This window comes from Saccopteryx bilineata, chromosome 9 (assembly GCF_036850765.1).
Source record: "Saccopteryx bilineata isolate mSacBil1 chromosome 9, mSacBil1_pri_phased_curated, whole genome shotgun sequence".
Classification (NCBI taxonomy): Eukaryota; Metazoa; Chordata; class Mammalia; order Chiroptera; family Emballonuridae; genus Saccopteryx; species Saccopteryx bilineata.
The window spans coordinates 76,783,075-76,808,841 of NC_089498.1; the positions used below are offsets into that span (position 1 = coordinate 76,783,075).

Consider the following 25,767-nt stretch of genomic DNA (forward strand, 5'->3'; position numbering starts at 1 on the left):
ACTTCCTCTGGGCTTTATTTGTTGTTCTTTTTCTAGTTCTTTTACATGCAGGGTTAAGTTGTTTATTTGAGCTTCTTCTTGCTTCTTAAGGTATGCCTGTAATGCTATGAACTTCCCTCTCAGGACTGCTTTTGCTGTGCCCCATAAATTTTGAATTGTTGTATGTTCATTTTCATTTGTTTTAAGGGAATTTCTTATTTCTTGATCTCGTTGTTAACCCGTTCATTATTTAATAACATGCTTTTTAGCCTCCAAGTGTTTGAATGTTTTTCAGTTTTTCATTGTAGTTGATTTCTAGTTTTATGCCATTGTGATCAGAGAAGATGCTTGATATGATTTCAATTTTTTAAAATTTATTGATACTTATTTTGTGTCCTAACATGTTGTCTATCCTAGAGAGTGTACCATGAGCACTTCAAAAGAATGTATACTCTACTGCTTTTGGGTGAAAGTTTCTGAAGATATCAATTAAATCCAGTTGATCTAGTGTGTCATTTAAGGCCGCTGTTTCTTTGTTAATTTTCTGTCTGGAGGATCTATTTACTGATGTTAGTGGGGTATTAAAAATATCCTATTATAGCATTGTTGTTGATCTCGTCCTTTATGTCCATCAAAATTTGCTTTATATATTTAGTTGCTCGTATATTAGGCGCATAGATATTTACAATGGTTATATCCTCTGTTGCAGGGGTCCCCAAACTACGGCCCGCAGGCCTCATGTGGCCCCCTGAGGCCATTTATCCGGTCCCCGCCGCACTTCCGGAAGGGGCACCTCTTTCTTTTTTTTTTTTTTTTTTTTTTTTTCATTTTTCTGAAGCTGGAAACGGGGAGAGACAGTCAGACAGACTCCCGCATGCGCCCGACCGGGATCCACCCGGCACGCCCACCATGGGGCGATGCTCTGCCCACCAGGGGGCGATGCTCTGCCCATCCTGGGCGTCGCCATATTGCGACCAGAGCCACTCTAGCGCCTGAGGCAGAGGCCACAGAGCCATCCCCAGCGCCCGGGCCATCTTTGCTCCAATGGAGCCTCGGCTGCGGGAGGGGAAGAGAGAGACAGAGAGGAAAGCGCGGCGGAGGGGTGGAGAAGCAAATGGGCGCTTCTCCTGTGTGCCCTGGCCTGGAATCGAACCCGGGTCCTCCGCACTCTAGGCCGACGCTCTACCGCTGAGCCAACCGGCCAGGGCAGGGGCACCTCTTTCATTGGTGGTCAGTGAGAGGAGCACATTGACCATCTCGTTAGCTAAAAGCAGGCCCATAGTTCCCATTGAAATACTGGTCAGTTTATTGATTTAAATTTACTTGTTCTTTATTTTAAATATTGTATTTGTTCCCGTTTTGTTGTTTTACTTTAAAATAAGATATGTGCAGTGTGCATAGGGATTTGTTCATGGGTTTTTGTTTTTTTTTTCATTTTTCTGAAGCTGGAAACAGGGAGAGACAGTCAGACAGACTCCTGCATGCGCCCCACCAGGATCCACCCGGCACGCCCACCAGGGGCGACACTCTGCCCACCAGGGGGCGATGCTCTGCCCATCCTGGGCGTCGCCATGTTGCGACCAGAGCCACTCTAGCGCCTGAGGCAGAGGCCACAGAGCCATCCCCAGCGCCCGGGCCATCTTTGCTCCAATGGAGCCTTGGCTGTGGGAGGGGAAGAGAGAGACAGAGAGGAAAGCGCGGTGGAGGGGTGGAGAAGCAAATGGGCGCTTCTCCTATGTGCCCTGGCCGGGAATCGAACCCGAGTCCTCTGCACGCTAGGCCAACGCCCTACTGCTGAGCCAACCGGCCAAGGCATGGTTTTTTTTTTTATAGTCCGGTCCTCCAACAGTTTGAGGGACAGTGAACTGGCCCCCTGTGTAAAAAGTTTGGGGACCTCTGGTAGAGCTTATGGCAATTCAGCGATTAGGAAGGGTGATGGGGGTGGCTCCGCCCCTTGGACCAGGTGTCAGTCTTTCTAGACTTTTTTTACTGTCCTCTGTAGGGTGAGGAGGCCCCAGGAGTCTGGTGGGTGTGGCTTCTGAAACCCAGAGGTGTGGTCTGCCAGCCCACAGTTTCAACCAAGTCTCTTGTGTGGTGGAAGCACCAGTCACAGACTTGGGAGAGTGGGGGGGGGGGGGAGCTCCGGCCTCAACACCTGAAAACTGAGTTACTGACACGCCCCCTGCTTCCTGGCCTCTCAAAATTACTCCTCGCCATGTCTAGGGTAGGAAAGACTCCCAAGGGCAGAGCAGCTGTTTTTCCCCAGGTTAATGCCACTCAGAAGGGGTTGCTCCACCCAAGAAATATGGCGACTGCATTACTGGAGAATGGTTTGGCACAGGGGTTCTGGTGGCCGTCCCTCACAGTGTCTCTTCTTGGGCCTCCAACTTTATACTGTCCTTCAGTAACTCCAGTCTTCTCAGCACTCCCCCGCCAGAGCCGTGGGTAAGTGGCTGTGAATGAGGTTTTCTGCGCGACCCTGCAGAAGTCGGACGGAGTCTGCGTCTGAGAGCTGTGTCTCTTGCAGACAGAAACCCGGCTCTTTTCACAGGTAAATGCTATCTGTTCGCCTCTTCTAGGGCTCTAGGATGGGGCTCCGGTCCTGGGGCTGAGGTCCCACACCTCTCAGTGCGACCCACCCTGCTGTGAGAGTCCCTCGGGGCCGCTGCTTGCTCCTGGGAGCCGGGCAGCCCTTTCCGCGTCTCTGCCCTTCCTTCCAGATCAGTGTGGCTTCTTCTGTGATCCTTGGTTATAGACTCCTCTTAGTTTAGTCCAAAATTGTTTTTTTCAAGATGATTCTTCTTAAATTAAGTTTTAATCCACTTTGGTCCTGGGAAGTGTCCTTTGGAATGTCTGCCTACTCCGTCGCCATCTTTCTTTGCCAAACACAAAACAAAATATCCAAAAAAGCACTGGCAACACTGAAGATTATTGATTGTTTACTCTTGTGATCACAAAGTTGACTCAGAGCTGCTGCCTCCTGCCACTATCCAGCATCATGAGAGAGTATCATACTGTATATTATTGGCCTGGTGAAATATCAAAATTCAAAATTTGAAGTACAGTTTCTATTGGATGTTGTTGCTTTCTCAATGTCATAAAGTTGAAAGATCATAAGTTGAACCATTGTAAGTTGGGGACCATCTGTATATACCACTTATTATCGAATTAAATATATACTAGGAATGTAGAATAGGTTTAGCATTTGGAATATAATTAGATTAGTTCAATATGTTAACAAACTAACCATCTGAAAAAAGAAAAATCACATAATCTTCTTGATAGACATAGAAAAGCTATTTTCCAAAACTCAGTGTGTATTCCTGATAAAAAAATTTTATAGCAACCTAAGAATAAAAGGGAACTTCCTTAACCATAAAAGTTAGAGTAGGGAAAAGCCTACTGATACCATAATTCTTCATGACAGAAGACTGAATGCTTTCCTCTAAGATCAAAAACAATTCAAAGATGTTGGCTCTTACCACTTCAAAATATATACCGTGGGGTTGGAGATTCTAGTCAGTGTAGTCAGTCAAGAAAAAATAAGAGACATCCAGCTTGCAATGGAAGATATAAACTTTTATTTCGAAAAGACATGATTAGCTATATGGAATAGCTAGTGGAATGTTCAAAAAGGCTACTACCCGATTTTCAAGAATTATTATGAAACTTCAATAGTCAAAACAGTGATATTGGCATAAAGATATTGTTGACATAGAATAGAAAGTCCAGTAATAGACTCATACATAAATGGATAACTGATTTTTAATAAAGGTGCAAGGTGGCCCTGGCTGGTTGGCTCAGTGGTAGAGCGCTGGCCTGGCATGCATAAGTCTCAGGTTCGATTCCTGGCCAGGGCACACAAGAGAGGCGCCCATCTGCTTCTCCACCCCTTCCCCTCTCCTTCCTCTCTGTCTCTCTCTTCCCCTCCCGCAGCCGAGGCTCCATTGGAGCAAAAGATGACCCGGGTGCTGGGGATGGCTCCTTAGCCTCTGCTCCAGGCGCTAGAGTGGCTCTGGTCGCGACAGAGCAACGCCCCGGATGGGCAGAGCATTGTCCCCTGGTGGGCGTGCCAGGTGGATCCCGGTCGGGCGCATGCGGGAGTCTGTCTGACTGCCTCCCCGTTTCCAGCTTCAGAAAAATACAAACAAACAAACAAAAAAACAGTGCAAGGCAATTTGGTGTAGAAAGAGGATTGTCTTTTTTTTTTTTTTAAATAATTTTATTTTTTTAATGGGGTGACATCAATAAATCAGGATACATATATTCAAAGATAACAAGACCAGGGTATCTTGTCATTCAATTATGATGCATACCCGTCACCCAAAGTCAGATTGTCCTCTGTCACCTTCTATCTTGTTTTCTTTGTGCCCCTCCCCCTCCCCCTTTCCCTCTCCCATTCCCCCCTCCCCCCCGTAACCACCACACTCTTATCAATGTCTCTTAGTTTCACTTTTATGTCCCACCTACGTATGGAATAATGCAGTTCCTGGTTTTTTCTGATTTACTTATTTCGCTTTGTATCATGTTATCTAGATCCCACCATTTTGCTGGAAATGTTCCAATGTTATCATTTCTTATGGCTGAGTAGTATTCCATAGTGTATATGTGCCACATCTTCTTTATCCAGTCATCTATTGACGGGCTTTTTGGTTGTTTCCATGTCCTGGCCACTGTGAACAATGCTGCAATAAACATGGGGCTGCATGTGTCTTTACGTATCAATGTTTCTGAGTTTTTGGGGTATATACACAGTAGAGGGATTGCTGGGTCATAAGGTAGTTCTATTTTCAGTTTTTTGAGGAACCACCATACTTTCTTCCATAATGGTTGTACTACTTTACATTCCCACCAACAGTGTATGAGGGTTCCTTTTTCTCCACAGCCTCTCCAACATTTGCTATTACCTGTCTTGCTAATAATAGCTAATCGAACAGGTGTGAGGTGGTATCTCATTGCTGTTTTGATTTGCATTTCTCTAATAGCTAAAGAAGATGAGCATCTTTTCATATATCTGTTGGCCATTTGTATTTCTTCCTGGGAGAAGTGTCTGTTCATATCCTCTTCCCATTTTTTTATGGGATTGTTTGTTTGTTGTTGAGTTTTATGAGTTCTTTGTATATTTTGGATATTAGGCCCTTATCTGAGCTGTTGTTTGAAAATATCATTTCCCATTTAGTTGGCTTTCTGTTTATTTTGTTATCAGTTTCTCTTGCTGAGCAAAAACTTCTTAGCCTGATGTAGTCCCATTCATTAATTTTTGCCTTCACTTCTCTTGCCATTGGAGTCAAATTCATAAAATGCTCTTTAAAACCCAGGTCCATGAGTTGAGTACCTATGTCTTCTTCTATGTACTTACTTGTTTCAGGTCTTATGTTTAGATCTTTGATCCATTTTGAGTTAATTTTAGTACAGGGGGACAAACTGTAGTCCAGTTTCATTCTTTTGCATGTGGCTTTCCAGTTTTCCCAGCACCATTTATTGAAGAGGCTTTCTTTTCTCCATTGTGTGTTGTTGGCCCCTTTATCAAAAATTATTTGACTATATATATGTGGTTTTATTTCTGGACTTTCTATTCTGTTTCATTGGTCTGAGTGTCTATTTTTCTGCCAATACCATGCTGTTTTGATTGTCGTGGCCCTATAATAGAGTTTGAAGTCAGGTATTGTTATGCCCCCAGCTTCATTCTTTTTCTTTAGGATTGCTTTGGCTATTCGGGGTTTTTTATAGTTCCATATAAATCTGATGATTTTTTGCTCTATTTCTTTAAAAAACGTCATTGGAAGTTTGATGGGAATTGCATTGAATTTGTATATTGCTTTGGGTAATATAGCCATCTTGATTATATTTATTCTTCCTAGCCAAGAACAAGGTATATTCTTCCATCTCATTATATCTTTTTCAATTTCCCTTAACAATGGTTTATAGTTTTCATTATATAAGTCCTTTACATTCTTTGTTATGTTTATTCCTAAGTATTTTATTTTTTTTGTTGCAATCGTGAAGGGGATTATTCTTTTGAGTTCCTTCTCAGTTGTTTCATTGTTGGCATATAGAAAGGCTATTGACTTCTGAATATTAATTTTGTATCCTGCGACCTTACTGTATTGGCTTATTGTTTCTAGTAGTCTTTTTGTGGATTCTTTGGGGTTTTCGATGTATAGGATCATATCATCTGCAAAAAGTGATACCTTTACTTCTTCTTTTCCGACATGGATGCCTTTTATTTCTTTGTCTTGTCTGATTGCTGTGGCGAGAACCTCTAGTACCACATTAAATAAGAGTGGAGAGAGTGGACAACCCTGTCTTGTTCCTGATTTAAGGGGGAAAGCCTTCAGTTTAGTGCCATTTAATATGATGTTAGCTGATGGTTTATCATATATGGCCTTTATCATGTTGAGATATTTTCCTTCTATACCCATTTTGTTGAGAGTCTTAAACATAAAATTGTGTTGTATTTTATCGAAAGCCTTTTCTGCATCTATTGATAAGATCATGTGGTTTTTGTTCTTTGTTTTGTTGATATGGTGTATTATGTTAACCGTTTTACGTATGATGAACCATCCTTGAGATTCTGGGATGAATCCCACTTGATCATGATGTATTATTTTTTTAATATGTTGTTGTATTCGATTTGCTAGTATTTTGTTTAGTATTTTAGCATCTGTATTCATTAGAGATATTGGTCTGTAGTTTTCTTTTTTTGTGCCATCCTTGCCTGGTTTTGGTATGAGGGTTATGTTGGCCTCATAAAATGTGTTTGGAAGTATTGCTTCTTCTTCAATTTTTTGGAAGACTTTGAGTAGAATAGGAACCAAGTCTTCTTTGAATGTTTGATAAAATTCGCTGGTATAGCCGTCAGGGCCTGGACTTTTATTTTTGGGGAGGTTTTTAATGGTTTTTTCTATTTCTTCTCTACTGATAGGTCTGTTTAGGCTTTCTGCTTCTTCTTGACTCAGTCTAGGAAGGCTGTATTGTTCTAGGAATTTATCCATTTCTTCTAGGTTGTTGAATTTAGTGGCATAAAGTTTTTCATAGTATTCTACAATAATTCTTTGTATATCTACAGTGTCCGTGGTGATTTCTCCTCTTTCATTTTGGATTTTGTTTATATGAGTTCTTTCTCTTTTTTCCTTGGTAAGTCTTGCCAAGGGTTTGTCAATTTTGTTGATCTTTTCAAAGAACCAGCTCCTTGTTCTATTAATTTTTTCTATAGTTTTTCTGTTCTCTAATTCATTTATTTCTGCTCTGATTTTTATTATCTCCTTTTTTCGGCTGGTTTTGGGTTGTCTTTGTTCTTCTTTTTCTAGTTCCTTAAGGTGTGAAGTTAAGTGGTTCACTTGGGCTCTCTCTTGTTTGTTCATATAGGCCTGAAGAGATATGAACTTCCCTCTTATCACTGCTTTTGCTGCATCCCATAGATTCTGATATGTCGTATTGTCATTTTTATTTGTCTGTATATATCTTTTGATCTCTGCACTTATTTCTTCTTTGACCCATTCATTTTTTAAAAGTATGTTGTTTAGTTTCCACATTTTTGTGGGATTTTTTCCTCTTTTTTGCAGTTGAATTCTAGTTTCAAGGCTTTGTGATCAGAAAATATGCTTGGTACAACTTCGATTTATCTGAATTTGCTAATGTTGTTTTTGTGGCCCAACATATGGTCAATTCTTGAGAATGATCCATGTACACTGGAGAAAAATGTATACTCAGTCACTTTGGGATGAAATGTCCTGTAGATGTCTATCATATCCAGGTGCTCTAGTGTTTTGTTTAAGGCCACTATGTCTTTGTTGATTCTCTGTTTGGATGACTGATCTAGAGCCGTCAGCGGTGTATTGAGGTCTCCAAGTGTGATTGTATTTTTGTCAGTTTTTGTTTTAAGGTCAATAAGTAGCTGTCTTATATATTTTGGTGCTCCTTGGTTTGGTGCATATATATTAAGAATTGTTATGTCTTCTTGATTCAGTGTCCCCTTAGCCATTATGAAATGGCCATTTTTATCTCTGAGTACTTTTCCTGTCTTGTAGTCAGCATTATCCGATATGAGTATTGCTACACCTGCTTTTTTTTGGATGTTATTTGCTTGGAGTATTGTTTTCCAGCCTTTCACTTTGAATTTGTTTTTATCCTTGTTACTTAGATGAGTTTCCTGTATGCAGCATATAGTTGGATTTTCTTTTTTAATCCATTCTGCTACTCTGTGCCTTTTTATTGGTGAGTTTAATCCGTTTACATTTAGTGTAATTATTGATACTTGTGAGTTCCCTATTGCCATTTTATATCTTGCTTTCTGTTAGTTTTGTGTCTTGTTTGATCCTTCTCTTTCGTTTTTCTATCTTTTGTTTTTATTTGGTTGTATTCCATACATCTTTCCTCTGTTGCTATCTTTTTTATCTCATGTGCTTCTGTGGTGGTTTTTTCAATGGTGGTTACCTTTGAGTAATGAAAAGGGTCCCTACCCTGTTCATTGTAGCAAACTATTTTGTGAGTACTTTTGCACTCCATCGTCCTTTGCTACTGTTAATCTCCATCTTCTCCCCCTCTTTCTTTTTGTTGTTGTCACAGTTTAAATTTGGTTTTATTGTGTTCTTCTTGGAGCTTTTACTTGTGGCTCTGTTTTTTTTTTGTTCTTTGTATCTGATTGGAGAACCCCCTTTAGTAATTCCTGGAGTGGGGGTTTTCTGATGATAAATTCCCTCATCTTTTCTGTATCTGTGAATGTTTTTATTTCTCCTTCATATTTGAAGGATAGCTTTGATGGGTATAGTATTCGTGGCTGAAAGTTTCTCTCTTTCAGGACTTCAAATATTGGGGTCCACTCTCTTCTAGCTTGTAGAGTTTCTGCTGAGAAATCTGATGATAATCTAATGGGCCTTCCTTTATATGTTGTATTCTTCTTTTCCCTGGCTGCCTTGAGAATTTTTTCTTTGCTGTTGGTTTGTGTCAATTTCATTATGATATGCCTTGGAGTAGGTTTGTTGGGGTTAAGAAAACTCGGTGTTCTGTTTGCTTCTTGAATTTTAGGCTTTAGTTCTTTCCACAGGCTTGGGAAGTTCTCATCTATTATTTGTTTGAGTATGTTCTCCATTCCATTTTCTCTCTCTTCTCCCTCTGATATACCTATTATTCTTATGTTATTCTTTTTGATGGAGTCAGATAATTCTTGTAGGGCTATCTCATTTTTTTTAATTTTTGAGTCTCTTTCTTCTTCTCTCTGTTGTGCCTCAAGTTGCTTGTCTTCTATTTCACTAATCCTCTCTTCTATCTGACCTGTTCTATTAGCTAAGCTTGTTACTTCGTTTTTCAGCTTGTGAATTGAGTTTTTCATCTCTGTTTGATTTGTTTTTATAGTTTCAATTTCTTTGGACATATATTCTTTGTGTTCATTGAGTTGTTTTCTGAGCTCCCTAAATTGCCTTTCTGTGTTTTCTTGTATATCTCGGATGATTTTTAGGATTTCTATCTTGAATTCTCTGTCATTTAGCTCCAAGGTTTCCAATATATTAAATTTTTTCTCCATAGATTTTTCCTCATCTAGCTGTGTTACCTCTCTTTCTTTTGTATCCATGATATTTGATTTTCTCTTCCTTAATGGCATCTGAGGGTGGTTTTGTTGATAGTATTAATGAGATTTAATAAAGAATAAAAAGTTTAAAAAAATCAAAAATCAAAAAGAGTTGTTTTTTTTTAAAAAAAATTAATAATGAAATAAAGAAAAATAAAATAATAATTTTTTAAAAAAGGAAATTATTCCCCCCCTCCTTTTTTCCTCTCCTCTCCCCTTTTTCTTGAGAAAATCTTGTGGTGAACTATGAATTATAACAAACAATGCCTGTGATGGAGGTCCTGAATTGGAGAAAAGTAATAAAGGGGCAAAAAAAAAAAAAAAGAAAAAAAAAGGAAAAAAAAAAGGGGGTGGTGGTATGGACCCACAAAAAGCAAATAAGGAAAAAATTTGGGTCAAGAATAAAATGATTTGCTTTTAGGTGTTGGTGTTGTCTAAGAGTTATGATGAGAGGAATAAGAGAACAGAAAAATGGGGGGACAAATTAAAAAAATACTATTGTATTTAGTGGAACAAGAACTAGATAAAATGGAGAGCCAGGGATGGGAGCACTGCTAGTGAGTTAAAAAGGTGAAGTAAAAAACCTCCAAAATGCCACAAACATAAGTTTGAGTCCCAGATAAGATAATTTGTTTGTTATTGAGGTTTGAATGAGAGGAGATGTAAAGGAGAAAGGAAGAAACTAATATAGAGGGAGAAAAGAAAGAGAGAGAGAGAAAAAAAGAGGGAACCAGTAAAAGAAGAAAAAAGAAAGGAGAGAGAGAGAGTTAAGGGTTTTGGAGTGCAACCCTCATAGAGAGAAAGGAAGAGGAGAAAAAAGATAATGGGAGATGTAACACTTATGGGTAGTGTAGTTCAAGGAGAGGAGAGAGTAAGACCGGCAGAGAGTTAATCGGCCAAATTGGAGGAGGAAAAAAAGTATCAAGAATGAAGATAAGAGAAACAAACGAACAAATATAATAAAATGGGATAGGTTATAAAGTCTGCAGATTATTCTTGATTTTGAGAGGTTATCTTCTTGTTTTTTCTTTTCTCTCCCTCTTCCTGGTCGGTGACTCTGTACCCCAGGTTCTGCCCCTTTGGCACGCTCAGGTAGAGGTTTGCAGTTGATAAGTCTCTATGGCAATGTCATGTATTGTGCTTTAGTCTCGTTGGGAGTCAAGGCTCATTAGCTTTCATAGGCTCCGACAGTGAGAGAGTCCGTGTTCCTGGAGCCTTTCTCCTAGTCTTTCCTTCCTCAATTAGTAGCCTGATAATCCAGCTATGGGGTTGTTGCTGCCTCTGCCTGGATAGTAAGAGGTTCAAAGAGCTGGCAACTCCCCACTCTATTTCCACTCAGCACAGGGCTCTGGGTAAGGCTCAGTCAGTCAGAGCTGCTAGCATAATCAGGCGGGCTTTCCGCCCACTCAAAGACCTCTGGCTCTGCCACTCTGTCCGGTAACACAGGCGGGCACCCACTTCCGGGGTGCTTGGAGGAAACTCTCATTCACTATCTGCGCGCGCAGACCAGGATATCCGGCCAGTAGTCTCACGCTCTGAGTGAAACCCCCAACTGCATGGAAATTTGCAGTGCTGGAATTCGCTCTCGCTCCGTCCCCGTGCGCGGCTTTTGCAAGGCGCTGGGGCGGCCCAAGATTCCGCTTTTGCCCACAAAAGGCCCCTGACTCTGCCCCTCTGTGCGATAACATGGGCGCGCCCTGCCGAGGCACTCGGAGGAATCGCTCACTCCTTATCTGCGCGCGCACACCAGGATATGAGGCCGGCCGCGTTTCCCTGAGTGAAACCCTCACCAGCACGGAAAATTTCCACCGTTGGAATTAGTTCTCGCTCCCTCCCGTGCGCGGCTTTCCCAGGGCGCTGGGGCTGCCCAGAGATTCTGCTTTCGGCCCACAGAAAGGCCTCTGACCCTGCCTCTCTGTGGGGCAACACGGACACCCACTTCTGGGGCTTAGGAAGAGATCTCTCGCCCACTAACTGCGCACCAACCAGGAGAACGGGTAAAATGACTGCCCCGCTTGTCTTTCTTTGTTTGGGTTTGGCGCGAGTGTTAGCTTGTATTGCCCGGCTTGCCACAGGAACAGTTTTTCCTCCGCTAGGATCTTCGTGCCACAGCCTGGTTCGGCCTTTTGTGCGCGGCCTGGATGTATTCACCCCCTTTGCCCGCCTCAGTTTCTATATTCACAGTTACCAGAGAAAGCCGCCCTGTTTAGGTTAGTGAGGAAGGCGGAGCATTTCTTACTCCCTATTTCCTTCAGCATTTGGTTATATATTTAGCCAATTTTTCACTCGACCATACCTTCGGGTGTATTGCAAAGCATCTGGAGGCTCCAAGTATAGGTTTTTCTGTTTCTGGTTGAAGATCTTGTTGAGTTTTGGGGGAGATTTATCGGTATCGCTTCCTACTCCGCCATTACTCTGATGTCATCTCCGAGGATTGTCTTTTTAATAAATGGGGTTAGACAATTGGGTAACCGTGCGCAAAAAAAAAAAAAAAAAAAAATTATAAAAGAATTTGCATCAGTATTTTGCACCATATACAAATTAACTGAAAGAACTAAATGTGAAGCCTGAAACTACAAAACTTCTGGATGATAACCTGCAAAATTTTTGTGACTGTGCTTTAAGCCATTGTTTCTTATATATAACACCATAAGCATGTATAAAAACACTGATGAACTGGACTTGAAAATGGAAAATTGCTTTTGGAAAGACTGTTATGAGAATTAAAGACAAACCACAGACTAGGAGAAAATCTTTGCAAAGCATATGTCTGATAAAGGGCTAGTCGCCATAATATATAAAAAACTTTCAAAACTCAATCAGTAAAGAAACAACCCAATGAAAAATGGGTAAATGATTTGGATATTCACCAGATATGAGGATGGCAAATATGTACCTGAAAAGATGCTCAACCTCTTTAGTCATTAGGGAAATGTAAAATTAAAGCCACAAAGAAATACTATTACACATTTGTTAGAATTGTTAAAATTTTAAAGCAGAGTGTACCATATATTGCCCAGGAACTGGACCTTCCTGTTCATGGGAATATAAAATGCTGCACCGAGTTTGACAGTTTCTTAAAAAGTTAAACATACATCTACTATTTGATCCAACCATTTCATTCTTAGATATTTACCCAAGATAAGCGAAAGCATATGCCCATAAGAAGTCTTGTTCAGAAATGCTCTTGGTAACTTTGTTTTTAATAGCTAAAACCTGAAAGTTAAATAGTTAAAAGCAAGATTACACAGATTACTTATCCATAGAGTGGAATACTAGTCAAATAAAAATTGAAATGGAGTATTGATTGGATGAAACTCAAAATGATTGGGTTTATTGAAAGAAGTAGGCAACAAGAACAAATTGTGGTAAAGACAGTCAATAAATGGTGTTGGGAAATTGGCAGGTACGTGTAAAAAAGAAACCACATCACCTTCTCACACCATTTACAACCATTTACAAGAATAAACTAAAAATTATTAAAGACTTAAATATAAGACTGAACTAGAAAAATTGAGAAAACATAACTATGTTACACTAACTAGTGTAATTTCTGATATCTTGGTTAGCAATATTGTTTCAGACATATCTGTTCAGGCAAGGGAAACAAAAGGAAAAATAAACAAATGAGACTCCATCAAACTAAAAAGTTTTTGGCCCTGGCCAGTTGGCTCAGTGGTAGAGCGTTGGCCTGGCATGCAGGAGTCTCGGATTTGATTCCCGGTCAGGGCACACAGGAGAAGCGCTCATCTGCTTCTCCACCCCTCCTCTTCTCCTTCCTCTCTGTCTCTCTCTTCCCCTCCCGCAGCCAAGGCTCCATTGGAGCAAAGTTGGCTTCTCCCTTAGGCGCTAGAATGGCTCTGGTTGCAACAGAGCAGCGCCCCAGATGGGCAGAGCATCGTCCCCTGGTGGACATACTGGGTGGATCCCAGTCGGGTGCATGCGGGAGTCTGTCTGACTGCCTCCCTGTTTCCAACTTCAGAAAAATTAAAAAAAAAAAAAAAATCTTGTGAGTCATAAAGGTCGAGTATTTCTGGAATGATACACTAGCAGTGGCTTTACTTTACAGTTACCGCTAGCATTTGCACACAATGCTAGGGTCAGATGATCCTTCATGGATTTATGACCTGTCAGCTTCTTCTCCTCTGCGGTGATGAAAGTTTTCCGGGGCATTTTTTTCTAAAACAATCCTGTTTCATCACAGTTGAACACTTGTTGGGGGATGTAGCCTTCCTTTGTGATAAGCGCAGCAAAACATGTGATGTACTCCTCAGCTGCCTTAACGTCAGCACTCGCAGCTTCTATCAACATCATTCTTTTCTTCTTCTCAGCATTGTCCTTTACACTCACTTTCTTTGGCCCCATGATAGCACACAAAAAATGTTAGTAAAAAATGCAGAAAATGCCTGACCAGGTGGTGGCGCAGTGGATAGAGCGTTGGACTGGGATGTGGAGGACCCAGGTTTGAGACCCTGAGGTCGCCAGCTTGAACGCTGATTTGAGCAAGGCTCACCAGCTTGGACCCAAAGTCGCTGGCTTGAGTAAGAGGTTACTTGGTCTGCTGAAGGCCCATGGTCAAGGCACATATGAGAAAGCAATCAATGAACAACTAAGGTGTCGTAAGGAAAAATTGATGATTGATGCTTCTCATCTCTCCCCGTTTCTGTCTGTCTGTCCCTGTCTATCCCTCTCTCTGACTCTCTCTTCATCTCTATAAAAAAGAAACCCCACAAAACATGCAAAAATGATGCAAGAACGAGTATAGCGCACGAGATTCGACTTGATTCTGTGGGTAACGTGAGAAAAAATGAGATGCTGGTGTTGTGCTGCTGATACTGGACTCGTGCGCCAATGCGCCAACTAGTGGCAGCTTCCTGAATCACAACTCATATCTTGGAATTTCGCTTGGATCTCCAAATAAAACGGACAGAGTTGCAGTTCGTATCTTAAAAAATTTTATGTTTGTATGCTCGTATCTCAAGGTACCAGTGTAAATGTATTTAGAAATAAATGGTTGGCTCAGTGGTAGAGCGTCGGCCCAATGTGTGGAAATCCCAGGTTTGATTTCTGGTTAGGGCACACTGGGGAAGAGGCCATCTGCTTCTCCACCTCTCCGCCTCCCTCTTCTCTCTCTCTCTCTCTCTCTCTCTTTCCCTTTCACAGCCATGGCTCAGTTTGTTCGACTGCATTGGCTGGGTGCTGAGGATGGCTTTGTGGAACCTCCACCTCAGCTGCTAAAAATAGCTTAGTTTGGAAGGGCCCTAGATGGGTAGAGCATTGCCTCAGATAGGGTTTACCGGGTGGATCCTGGTTGGTGCACATGCGGAAGCCTGCTTCTCCCCCCCCCCCCCCCCCCCCCCGCACTTGGAAAAGAAAAAAAAAAAGAAATGGGAAGCATCATATAAAGTAAACCAATTCTCTTGATTATCCCAAGAGTCAAGCAGTGACATATCACACTTATCAAAATTTTAAAAATGTCTTTAATGAAAATATGTGAGTAGTCATTTATAGTAATTATCAACTTAAAAATAAATAAAAGTATAAGGCAAGAAGAATTTAAGAGTACAAAGAGTATAATTCTATTTCTTTAGGTTTAAATCTAGTTTAGTTCTTTTTCCTTCAGCTTTCTTCTAGAGTTTTAAACCTCATGTAGCTTTCTAATGAGAATTTAAAATATTATTTTTATAATCCTTGTAATTTTGCTATCATTTTCATTCTAACCCTGTGATTTACTCTTGATTTGTTTCTTTATAAGCCTCTTAAATTCCAGCTTTAGTAAGAAACATTTTTATGATGATTAACACTTCGGGCCTTTCTTTTTTCTCTCTAGTATGTTTTAACATTTATTTATTTGTTTAGTTATTTGTGAAAGGGAGGGAGAGAGAGAGAGAGAGAGAAAGAGAGAGAAAGAAACAGAGGAACATTGATCTGTTGTTCCGACTAGACTGTGCCCTGACTGGGATTGAAACTGTAACCTTGTCATATCAGGATGACACTCCACCAGCTGAGCTTCCTGGCCTGAGACCTAACCTTTATTTTTTAATTCAAGAGCCAATTAAACATGTCATTTGGCAGGGGAGTTGGGGGAGGTTGAGAATGGTTGAGGGAGGATGGATGGTGATAGAATGAGACTTGACTTGGGGTGGTAAACACAATGCAATATATAGATGATGTGTTGTAGAATTGTACATCTGAAATTTGTATACTTTTATTAACAAATGTCATCTGAATAAATTCAAAGAATCCATGATGAATTAGCCATACTAAAATTAAGAATTTATACTACATGATTCCATTTGCATATAATTTGAAAGGGTATGCAATAAGTCTTAATGCCTTTCTTATATTATTGTTAAAAATGTAATTGCCTCGAGCCTAAGTTTCCTTATTTCTGAAGGTAATGTGAGATAATAAATTCTAATTTCAGACAGTAAAAACAAAACGTGTCAGTTGCTTACAGCATCATCCAGATATACCAAGGTTGCAGCTTCAATCCCCAGTTAGGGCACATACAAGAGTCAGTCAATGAATGCATAAATAAGTGAACCAGCAAATAGATGTTTCTCTCTCTCTTTCCCGTCCCCTCTCTCTCTCCCTTCTTATTCTCTCTTCCTTCTTCTCTCTGTCTCTCTCTCTCCCACTCTTACTGCCCTTCTCTCTCTCTCTCTCTCTCTCAAATCATTTGAAATCTTACCCTTTTGCTCACTGTCTACTTGATTGATTCTGCTAACTCTATAAAAATTTGCAGGCCACTATTAGGATTCTTTGGACTATGTGGTAATGTTTGTAGATTTCTAGGAATTTTGTTTAATTTTATGAAGGCAATCGTAATTGTAAGTATTGATGGAGTAACTTATTTTCACCCTGCTGTGTAGCAAGTTCTAGCTTGGCATTAACTACCTGTGTGACACTGGGTAGGGCATTTCACTTACAAATGGGCTGTTTCTGAACTTCATAATCTCTTTAAGGACCTTCAGGGATGAATCTATGTTATATGAATCTCCAGGGAAAAACACATTTGCATAAATAATGTTTCAGTCTCTTATAAAAGGCCCAAACTTTATTATACTACTACTGACCTAGTACAGTGGTCGGCAAACCACGGCTTGCAAGCCATATGCGGCTCCTTGGCCTCTTGAGTAAGACTCTTTGGCCAGTTTAGGAGTACCTTAATTAGGTTAATAACAATGTACCTACCTATATAGTTTAAGTTTTAAAAATTTGGCTCTCAAAAGAAATTTCAATCGTTGTACCGTTGATATTTGGCTCTGTTGACTAATGAGTTTGTTGGCAATGTCTTTGGAATTGTAAGTGATTTGTAGTTTGTGGCTGCCTCTGCCAGGCTTGGGTGTGTGCAGGAATGACCAAGCTGGGCACCAAGGCTGACTTTTATCAGCACTGGTCCTGGGAGCAGGTCAGCAAATACCCAAAGCACCTCTAGACCTGCCTTCAGCTGCCTCTACCTGCCAGCTGCCTGTTACACTTAGTTACTGAAGAAGCCTCTGGCGGCACTGGGAGGATGGGGCTAGTGGATATCTCATGAAGGGAAGGTTCCAGTCAGAGTTCAGGAAGTGGTGGGTATGGCCCCCCAACTGAGTGCTACACTGGGTTGACCTGGATTCTGCCCTGACTTCAGGTTGGAACCACTAGGAGTTGGGTAGGTGGGGCTTCTGGAATCTGGAGGTTGAGTGAGCTGGAAACTGGGAGGATGATTCTGTCCACCTCCTGTTGGGGGAAGCACCAGTCAGGTTCACAGGAAGTTTGGTGGAATGGTTCCTGCCCCAAAACCAGACGGCTGAATCACTGATACTTTCTGAGTCTGTCCAGAACACTATACCCTGGCCAAAGCAGCTGACTCCTCAGCAGGGCTTAAGTTCTGCAGGGTAGTGGTACAGGGTGTCCAGATGGCGGGAAATTGCTTTCGCCTAGACCAGTGGTCGGCAAACTCATTAGTCAACAGAGTCAAGTATCAGCAGTACAACAATTAAAATTTCTTTTGAGAGCCAAATTTTTTAAACTTAAACTATATAGGTAGGTACATTGTTTTTAGCTTAATTAGGGTACTCCTAAACTGGCCTTTGCTAAATACTCAAGGGGCCAAAGAGCCGCATGTGGCTTGTGAGCTGCAGTTTGCCAACCTTTGGCCCCTTGAGTGTGGCTCTCCCACAAAATACCACGTGCGGGTGCTACCTCGATAAGCAATGTACCTACCTATATAGTTTAAGTTGTTGCCACATGGAGTGGAATTCTCTACCCAAGAAAAATGGCTTCTGCTGTATTGGAAAATGACTCAGCATTGAGATCCTGGAGGGTGGCTGTCTCCCTTTTTCTCTCCAGAGCCACAAACCTTAGACTCTCCTCTCATGACTCTAGTCAGTTCTGCCCTCCCTCCTCCAGAGCCCAAGGTGAGTCACTGACAACTAAGTTTTGTGTGTTGGCCCTTTAAGAGGGGGACCTATGTCTCTAGCTGTCTCTTATTGGCAAACAGAAACCCCACTGCTTTTTATAGCCAAATATTATATGGGTGCCTCTTCTAGGCTCTGATTCTCTGGGGTGGGAAGCCCAGATTGGGGTTGGGACCCCGTGCTTAGGAAGACCTCCTACCCTTGCCCTGCAGTTAAGATATTTCTCCCAAATTTTGGCCACCTCCTATAGCACTAGAGTCAGCCTTTGCCATGTCTCTGCCCTTTTTTCCAGTTTTGAGGTGGCTTCTTCTGTGAATCCTTGGCTATAAGACTCCTTTTCAGCTAATCTTCAATTGATTATTCAGGATGGTTGATCTTTAATTTAGTTGTAATTCCAGTTTGGTCCTGGGAGGGAGTGTAGCTTCCACCTAACTGCTGCAATCTTGATCATTCTCCTTGAACAAGCTCTTTTTTTTTTTTTTTAAAGTAGCATTTATTTATTTATTTTGAGAGTTTGACTGCGAGAAAGAGGGACAGAGGGACTGACAAGGACAGACATACAGGAAGGTAAAGAGATGAGAAGCATCAACTCATAGTTGTAGCCCCTTAGTTGTTCACTGATTACTTTCTTATATGTGCCTTGACTGGGGTGCTCCAGCCAAGCCAGTAATCCTTTGCTCAAGCCAGAGATCTTGGGCTCAAACCGGTGACCTTGTACTTCATGCCAGTGACCTTTGGGCTCAAGCCAGCCACCATGGGGTCATGCCTATGATCCCACACTCAAGCCAGCAACCAGAGCTCAAACTGCTGAGTCCATGCTCAAGCTAGATGAGTCTGCACTCAAGCTCATGACCTTGGGGTTTCTAACCTGGGTCCTCAGCATCACAAGCTGACAGTCTATCGACTGCATCACCACCTGGTCAGGCTCTTTTTTAACATTTAAAAATTTTATATTCTTTTTTTCAATTTAATTCTGTATTTTTCTTACTCTTTTTTCCACCACATTTTATCCTTGTGTAATGTATTTTTATGCAGGAATTATATTTTCCATGCAATATGTTATGGAAGTATTATATTTTATGCATTAAAGCCTTTCATGCATATTCATCACCCTATTATGTGTCTCTTCAATAAAATGTACGTAAATTGAATTTTAATAATATCTTATAGTTGTTAAATTATAATTGGCATGTAGTTAGTACAACAACATAAGTGTGTTAAAGTGCTGTTAAATAGTTTTGAAACCGAAGAAAATGAAGTTATTGGAAATGCTTCTTTTGATGACATGGGTGAAGCTAATCTTTGTTGTTGTTTATTTTTGTTTGTTTTTTGACAGAGACAGAGAGTCAGAGAGAGGAACAGATAGGAACAAGACAGACAGGAAGGAGATAGATAAGCACCAATTCTTAGTTGTGGCATCTTAGTTGTTCGTTGATTGCTTTCTCATATGTGCCTTGACTGGAGGGTTATAGCAGAGCAAGCAAGAAGCCCCTTGCTTAAGCTAGCGACCTTAGGCTTCAAGCCAGCAACCATGGGGTCATGTCTATGATCCCACGCTCAAGCCATCAACCCCGCGCTCACACTGGTGAGCCCGCGCTCATGCCAGTGACCTCGGGGTTTTCCAACCTGGATCCTCCGCATCCCAGTCTGATGCTCTATCCACTGCACCACCGCCTGGTCAGGCACTCATCTTTGTTTTTAGTTCAACCTCTTGTGGATAAATAATACATATTGCTGCAGTAAGACAATGTTCAGCATCATTTGATTTCCCTTTTTTTCATTTAGAGGCATAAGTGCTGAGGAGAAAGTTCACAATTAATTGGATGGTAATGGACAGATTTTTGTTTCAACTTTGTCACTAAATTATTTGAACTATATCATCAAAAATTATTTTTATTTATCTTTCAACTAGTGATTTGATTAGATCCCCATCAATTTTGTTGAAAGCAAATAATTAGAAACCACCTACTCGGGCATTTATTAGAGTCATTAGAGACATGCTGTTCTGGGAAGTATACCAAACAAGTCTTTATTAAGGGTTCTTAAATAACTAGCAATTATACCTATTAGTGTTTTTCTTATAGGTTTATTTTATGTTTACCTTAACATTTAAGGAGGTGATGGTAAAAGTTAAATATTGTTAAGTTCAATATGCCTTTGTCAAAAGGATTTTTTAAAAAAATAAATGTTTTTATTAAGTACTTTAAATATGTTTTAGTCAAAGCCATTCATTCAGATTAAGGCCATTGGCCTTGGAACCTTATTGTCAAAACTGTTCTTTATTGTCAAACCAATCAGATTTATTTTCATGATAGAAAAGGTCTGGCCTCATTTTTCAATTCAAATAAATGACTTGGTTCTTGTTTCTTTGACAACCATCTTTTGATATTTAATCCTTGGTAGATAAAAGGAAGGACAAGAAGCCTTGTTTAAGTTTGTTTCCTGGAAGAAATGACACTGTCTTTTTTGTTTCTTTTGGGAAGTTGTCTTACCTCTTACTTTTGTAATACACTTTTTGATGATGAACATGAGATGAAAGACATAAACTTTTAAAAAGAAAATCGCAGTCAACTTCTGCCCCATTCCATTGTGTATCTGCACATAGAACATCCTATCATACTTCCCCATTTATAATTTCTGTGTTCATTCTTTATAGAAATAATTTATAAAACAGGAAATCCTGTAGTCAGTTTGTGGTATTAAATAAGGCTTTGTGACATTATATAAATAATTTCTTGTTTAGTACTTCAGAGATTTTTACATGCTAGGCCAGGGGCCCCCAAACTTTTTACACAGGGGGCCAGTTCACTGTCCCTCAGACCGTTGGAGGGCCGGACTATAAAAAAAACTATGAACAAATCCCTATGCACACTGCACATATCTTATTTTAAAGAAAAAAAACAAAAACAAAACGGGAACAAATACAATATTTAAAATAAAGAACAAGTAAATTTAAATGAAAAAACTGACCAGTATTTCAATAGGAACTATACTCCTCTCACTGACCACCAATGAAAGAGGTGCCCCTTCCGGAAGTGCGCCCGGGGTGGATAAATGGCCTCAGGGGCCACAGTTTGGGGACCCCTGCGCTAGGCAGTGCAGTACAGTTCTATTCAGGATGGGTGATAGATACGCTATTGTTTTTATAAAACGGGCAAAGGCACATGAGTAAGGGGAGGCAAGGAAGAATCTGCACGGTACTCCAGTTGGACCTCTGATCTATTGCCAGGTAGATAGTTTTAGGAAAGGACACACATGGAAATTGAACTAAATTGAAATTTTAGGAAATTGAACACAGATGGAAATTGAAGACCTGGGAATTGCAGTCCACTGTGTTTTCTTTTCTTTCTCTCCCCTATTTTAGCAGTGTACTCCTTAGAAATTCTGTTACCTTCAGTAATTTGAAAGATCCCTGTTCTAATATTTATAGCAACCTCTAATTTATAGACACTTAAAAGAGACAAGATAATTGCCTATTGTCATTAAGCGAGTAAGTGGTTCAGTCAGGAGCTTCAGAACTTATTTTTTCTCCTATGTCACACTACCTAGTACATAGTCTGGTACACAGTAGGTGTGTACTGTGTGTTTAATTTATGAATAACTGCATATTTTTTATGAACTCCAGTATTTAACATTGTAGTAGTTTCTTGAACTTTGACCTGCTAGATAGGTAACATTACAGATGATTCACTCCAGACTAATATTGAAAATTACTTATGTTGTCAAAGCATGGTCAAGTTGATCTCTTTAATTCTTAGGGTGGTATGTGTAGAAGTGACTAATAGAGCAGCAAAGAACTGGGTATTTTTTATATTTTACAGATTAAGACAGAGATCTTAAGCAGTGTGGTAAGGCTTGTTTGATATTTCTCAACTGTTGATACTACAGTCAGATGTCTGAGTCAAACATACTCGGATGTTTTTATGACCAGTATATCTTTGTTTTGTGTTACAGGTATTCTCTTAAAGCAAATGACCAAATCTTGGCTGAAGACAAGCACAAGGAACTGTAAGTGCATTAAACCTGAGATTGTACATAGTTCACCCTGTCTATGGAGTAGATGAATATAAATAATCTGATTTTTAAAATTATATGAAATATAAAGAGATAATTAACACAATGACCTTAATCCTAGTAGGATTAGGATATTTATACTATATAAGGTTAACAGGAAATAATTGTTGTTATATACATATTAAAATATTAAAATATGTAGTATTGAATTCCTTAATTGGGGAATATATCATTTAATTTTTCCTCCAGATAAAATATTAAATTGACACTGTTAATTTTTGGCTCTTACTTAGTTGACTTCTCTAATTTTATGCTTAAGATAGAGAATTATAATTTTGTTTCTTCTGTTGCCTCATGAAAAAAGTGCCTTATTGTTTCACATAAGGTAAAACACTTTCCAAAGTTTGAAATGTGAGTAAAATTTGGCTTTTATTTAGAGTTTTAATGTTCTTAGGGTTCTTTCATATAACATAACTATATATGTGATTTTGGGATATCTCCATTGCTGTTTTTCTGCCCTACAACAGTATTTAGAAGATTACTACCTCACAGGAACTGTGAAGTTTTTAATTAAAAATTTTTTATTTGGGAGTTCTTTAAATTCATCTCACCTTAACCTTTTCATTATTATAAGATTGTCTAAAGAGGGAAGCTAAAAGAAGTTTGTATGTTTCAATTTTCTAGCTACTGTACTTTTTTTCCATTGTGTCATAAGAAAGTTCTGATAATCTTAATTATTATGCAAGTACCTAATGTCAAATAACACTATAGAATTAAGAATTTGAGGAATTTGAGGCTAACTACACCTTTAGGTTGAACCACACTTGACATTACTGTAGTCCCACCTTTTCTGTGGGGACACATTACTAGACCCCGAATGGATGCCTGAAATCACGGATATACCAAATGCTGTATATACTATATTTTTTACACACACACACGCTCCCCTATAATAAAGTTTACTATATAAAGTAGACACAATAAGAGGTTAACAACAACTAATAGAACAATTATGACAATATGCTATAATAAAAGTTAAGTGAATGTGCTCTCTTAGTATCTTATTGTCCTATACCCACCCGTCTAATGATGCTGATGTGAGATGATACAATGCCTATGTGATGAGATGACATGAGATGAATGACCCAGGCTTGAATACAAGTACTGTGAGAGGGCTGCTAAGTGACTAACAGGCAGGTAGCCAAACAATTTGGATACATTGGGTCAAAAGATGATTCACATCCTGGCTGGGATGGGTCTGGACAGGATGCGATTTCATCATGTTACTCAGAATGGTGTGAAATTTAAAGCTTATGAATTTTGTTAATCTGGAATTTATATTTCTATACCCTGAAAAAAGGACTTAGTGAAAAAATACTAAATTTAGTAAATTTAAAGTGTTAATTTAATATACTTACCTATTACAAGATGAACTTTTTCAACTTTATAGTCATAATGGTGAACTAAATGAGCAAATATAATGTACATCTAAAGGTTGAAAAATATTTTTAGTATGATATGAAGTTTTCCTTTTTAATAACTAGTGCTTACATAGCAAGGTTCTTATACTTGCTAGTATTGTTACTTTATTGAATTGACAAGGGTTGATTATTTTTGTTCTGAGTCTGCTGGCTCTCTGCCTTGTAGTTTTTTACTTATACATGAAAGAAAACCCTCAATTGAATATGTCACTGCAATTCCAGCCCTTCATGAAATCTGCCCATAAATAATCTCACTTGTGTACTTACAATTAAAATAGCCAAGATCTCTTTGTGCTCAATACCAAGCTTTTTAAAAATACCATAATATGTAGATATAAGAACTTTAATTATCCAGTTAATAATTTCATACTTTATTTTCATAAGACATTATTGCTTCTTAATTCTAATGTTAAACAGTCTTGATTCATCATGATATTGTAAAAATGCAGTACCATCATCACATTAGCTTGCTTTTTGAAAATGCACCTTAATTCTGTGTGTACCAATTTGAGTACAGTAACTCTTATTGTACTCAATACAATATCAATTATCTTCATAATACTTTATATGGTAAATACTAATTGTATTTTCATTAAAAATATTCTTAGCAAAATAAAAATATTCTTAGCTCCTAAAATTTGATGATTCAGATTCCACATACTCTCAGTCACTCTTGCTTTACAAACATACTTGTTATTTGTGTGGGGAAGATCAATGTTCAACAAAACAGGAAAGATTGGTCAGCAACGGCAGTGACAGATTTTTTTTTTTTTTTAGTCTTTTTTTTTCTTTTAACAGAGACAGAGACAGAGAGAAGGACAGACAGGGACAAAGATGAGAAGCATCAATTCTTCATTGCAGCACCTTAGTTTCTCATTGATTGCTTTCTCATATGTGCCTTGACTGGGGGGCTACAGCAGAGTGAGTGACCCCTTGCTCAAGCCAGCGACCTTGGGCTCAGGCTGGTGAGCCTTGCTCAAACCAGATGAGCCTGCACTCAAGCTGGTGACCTCGGGGTCTCGAACCTGGGTCCTTTGCATACCAGTCTGACGCTCTATCCACTGTACCACCACCTGGGTAGGCAACAGTTGTCTCTTTAAGCAGATGTTTTTTCTTAGGTTTCTGTTTTCAAATATTCTTCATACTGAAGATTCTTGGGGATGATTTTAAATAGAGAAAGCCAAATGATTAAATTTGTGGTGTGATTGATCCAAAACGATGTAATTTATACTTTGTTCTATACTTGGTTCAGTAGTGAAATGGTTTCATTAGTCTTTTTTTTCTTCTCTCTTTTTTTAAGTGAGATAAGGGGAGATGCCTTGACCAGAATCCACCTGGCAACCCAGTCTGCCGCTGATGCTTATATCAATTGAGCTATTTTTAGTGCCTGAGACTGGTGCTCAGACCAACTGAGCTATCCTCAATGCCCACCAATCGAACCATTGGCTGTGGGAGGGGAAGAGGGAGAGAAAGGAGAGAGGGAGGGAGAGAGAAGCCAATGGTTGCTTCTCTTGTGTGTCCTGACCAGGTATCCAACCCAGGATATCCTTATGCCGGGCCGATGCTCTATCTATCCACTGAGCCAACCAGCCAGGGCCTCATTAGTCTTCTCTAGATTATTTCAGTCTGAGTTTTAGTTTTGTAAATGGCATGATTTAAAATAAATTAGAAAAACATCACTATTTCATTCAATAAATATATTTTTTTATTTATTCATTTTTAGAGAAGAGAGAGAGAGGGAGAGAGAGAGACAGACAGAGAGAGAGAGAGAGACAGGGGGGAGGAGCTGGAAGCATCAACTCCCATATGTGCCTTGACTAGGCAAGCCCAGGGTTTTGAACCAGCGACTTCAGCATTTCCAGGTCGATGCTTTATCCACTGCGCCACCACAGGTCAGGCCAATAAATATTTTTTACCCACTTACCAGTTACTGTGCTAGGCACTGTTTAAAGAAAAGATACTGACTTCATTTATTAATGGAGACTAACTCTCCAATTTAATATTATTTCATATTTGGGTGTTCTTCTAGGACATATCTACAGTTATGGAATCATTTTTTTTATACATATTTGTTCATTTTGTGAATATCTAAATTGTGTATTGCCTTGAATAAAGATTAAGATAAGGAAAGTTAAAAGTTGGCTGAAGTTAGGCACGAATACCAAAGGCAATATAAATAAATTTGAAAGTATCCATGCCACTTAACCCACGCAGAAATAACTTGATATCTGAGGATTTTTTTCAGTTTGCTGAACTATATAAGGCAGGGATCCCCAAACTTTTTACACAGGGGGCCAGTTCACTGTCCCTCAGACCGTTG

General features: G+C 39.6%; 1 protein-coding gene and 1 non-coding gene across 3 annotated transcripts in view; one reads left to right on the forward strand and one right to left on the reverse strand.

Moving 5' to 3' along the window:
* ADK (adenosine kinase) overlaps positions 1-25,767 on the forward strand; it is a 721,185-nt gene that overhangs the window by 44,963 nt on the left and 650,455 nt on the right. For both annotated transcript variants that reach the window (XM_066242490.1, XM_066242491.1), the window contains exon 3: positions 21,907-21,960. In XM_066242490.1, the coding sequence (XP_066098587.1) occupies positions 21,907-21,960 (54 nt within the window). The remainder of the gene's footprint in view (positions 1-21,906; positions 21,961-25,767) is intronic.
* On the reverse strand, positions 1,112-1,187 carry TRNAS-AGA (transfer RNA serine (anticodon AGA)). The gene has a single exon. It is a non-coding gene; the product is annotated as a tRNA-Ser (tRNA).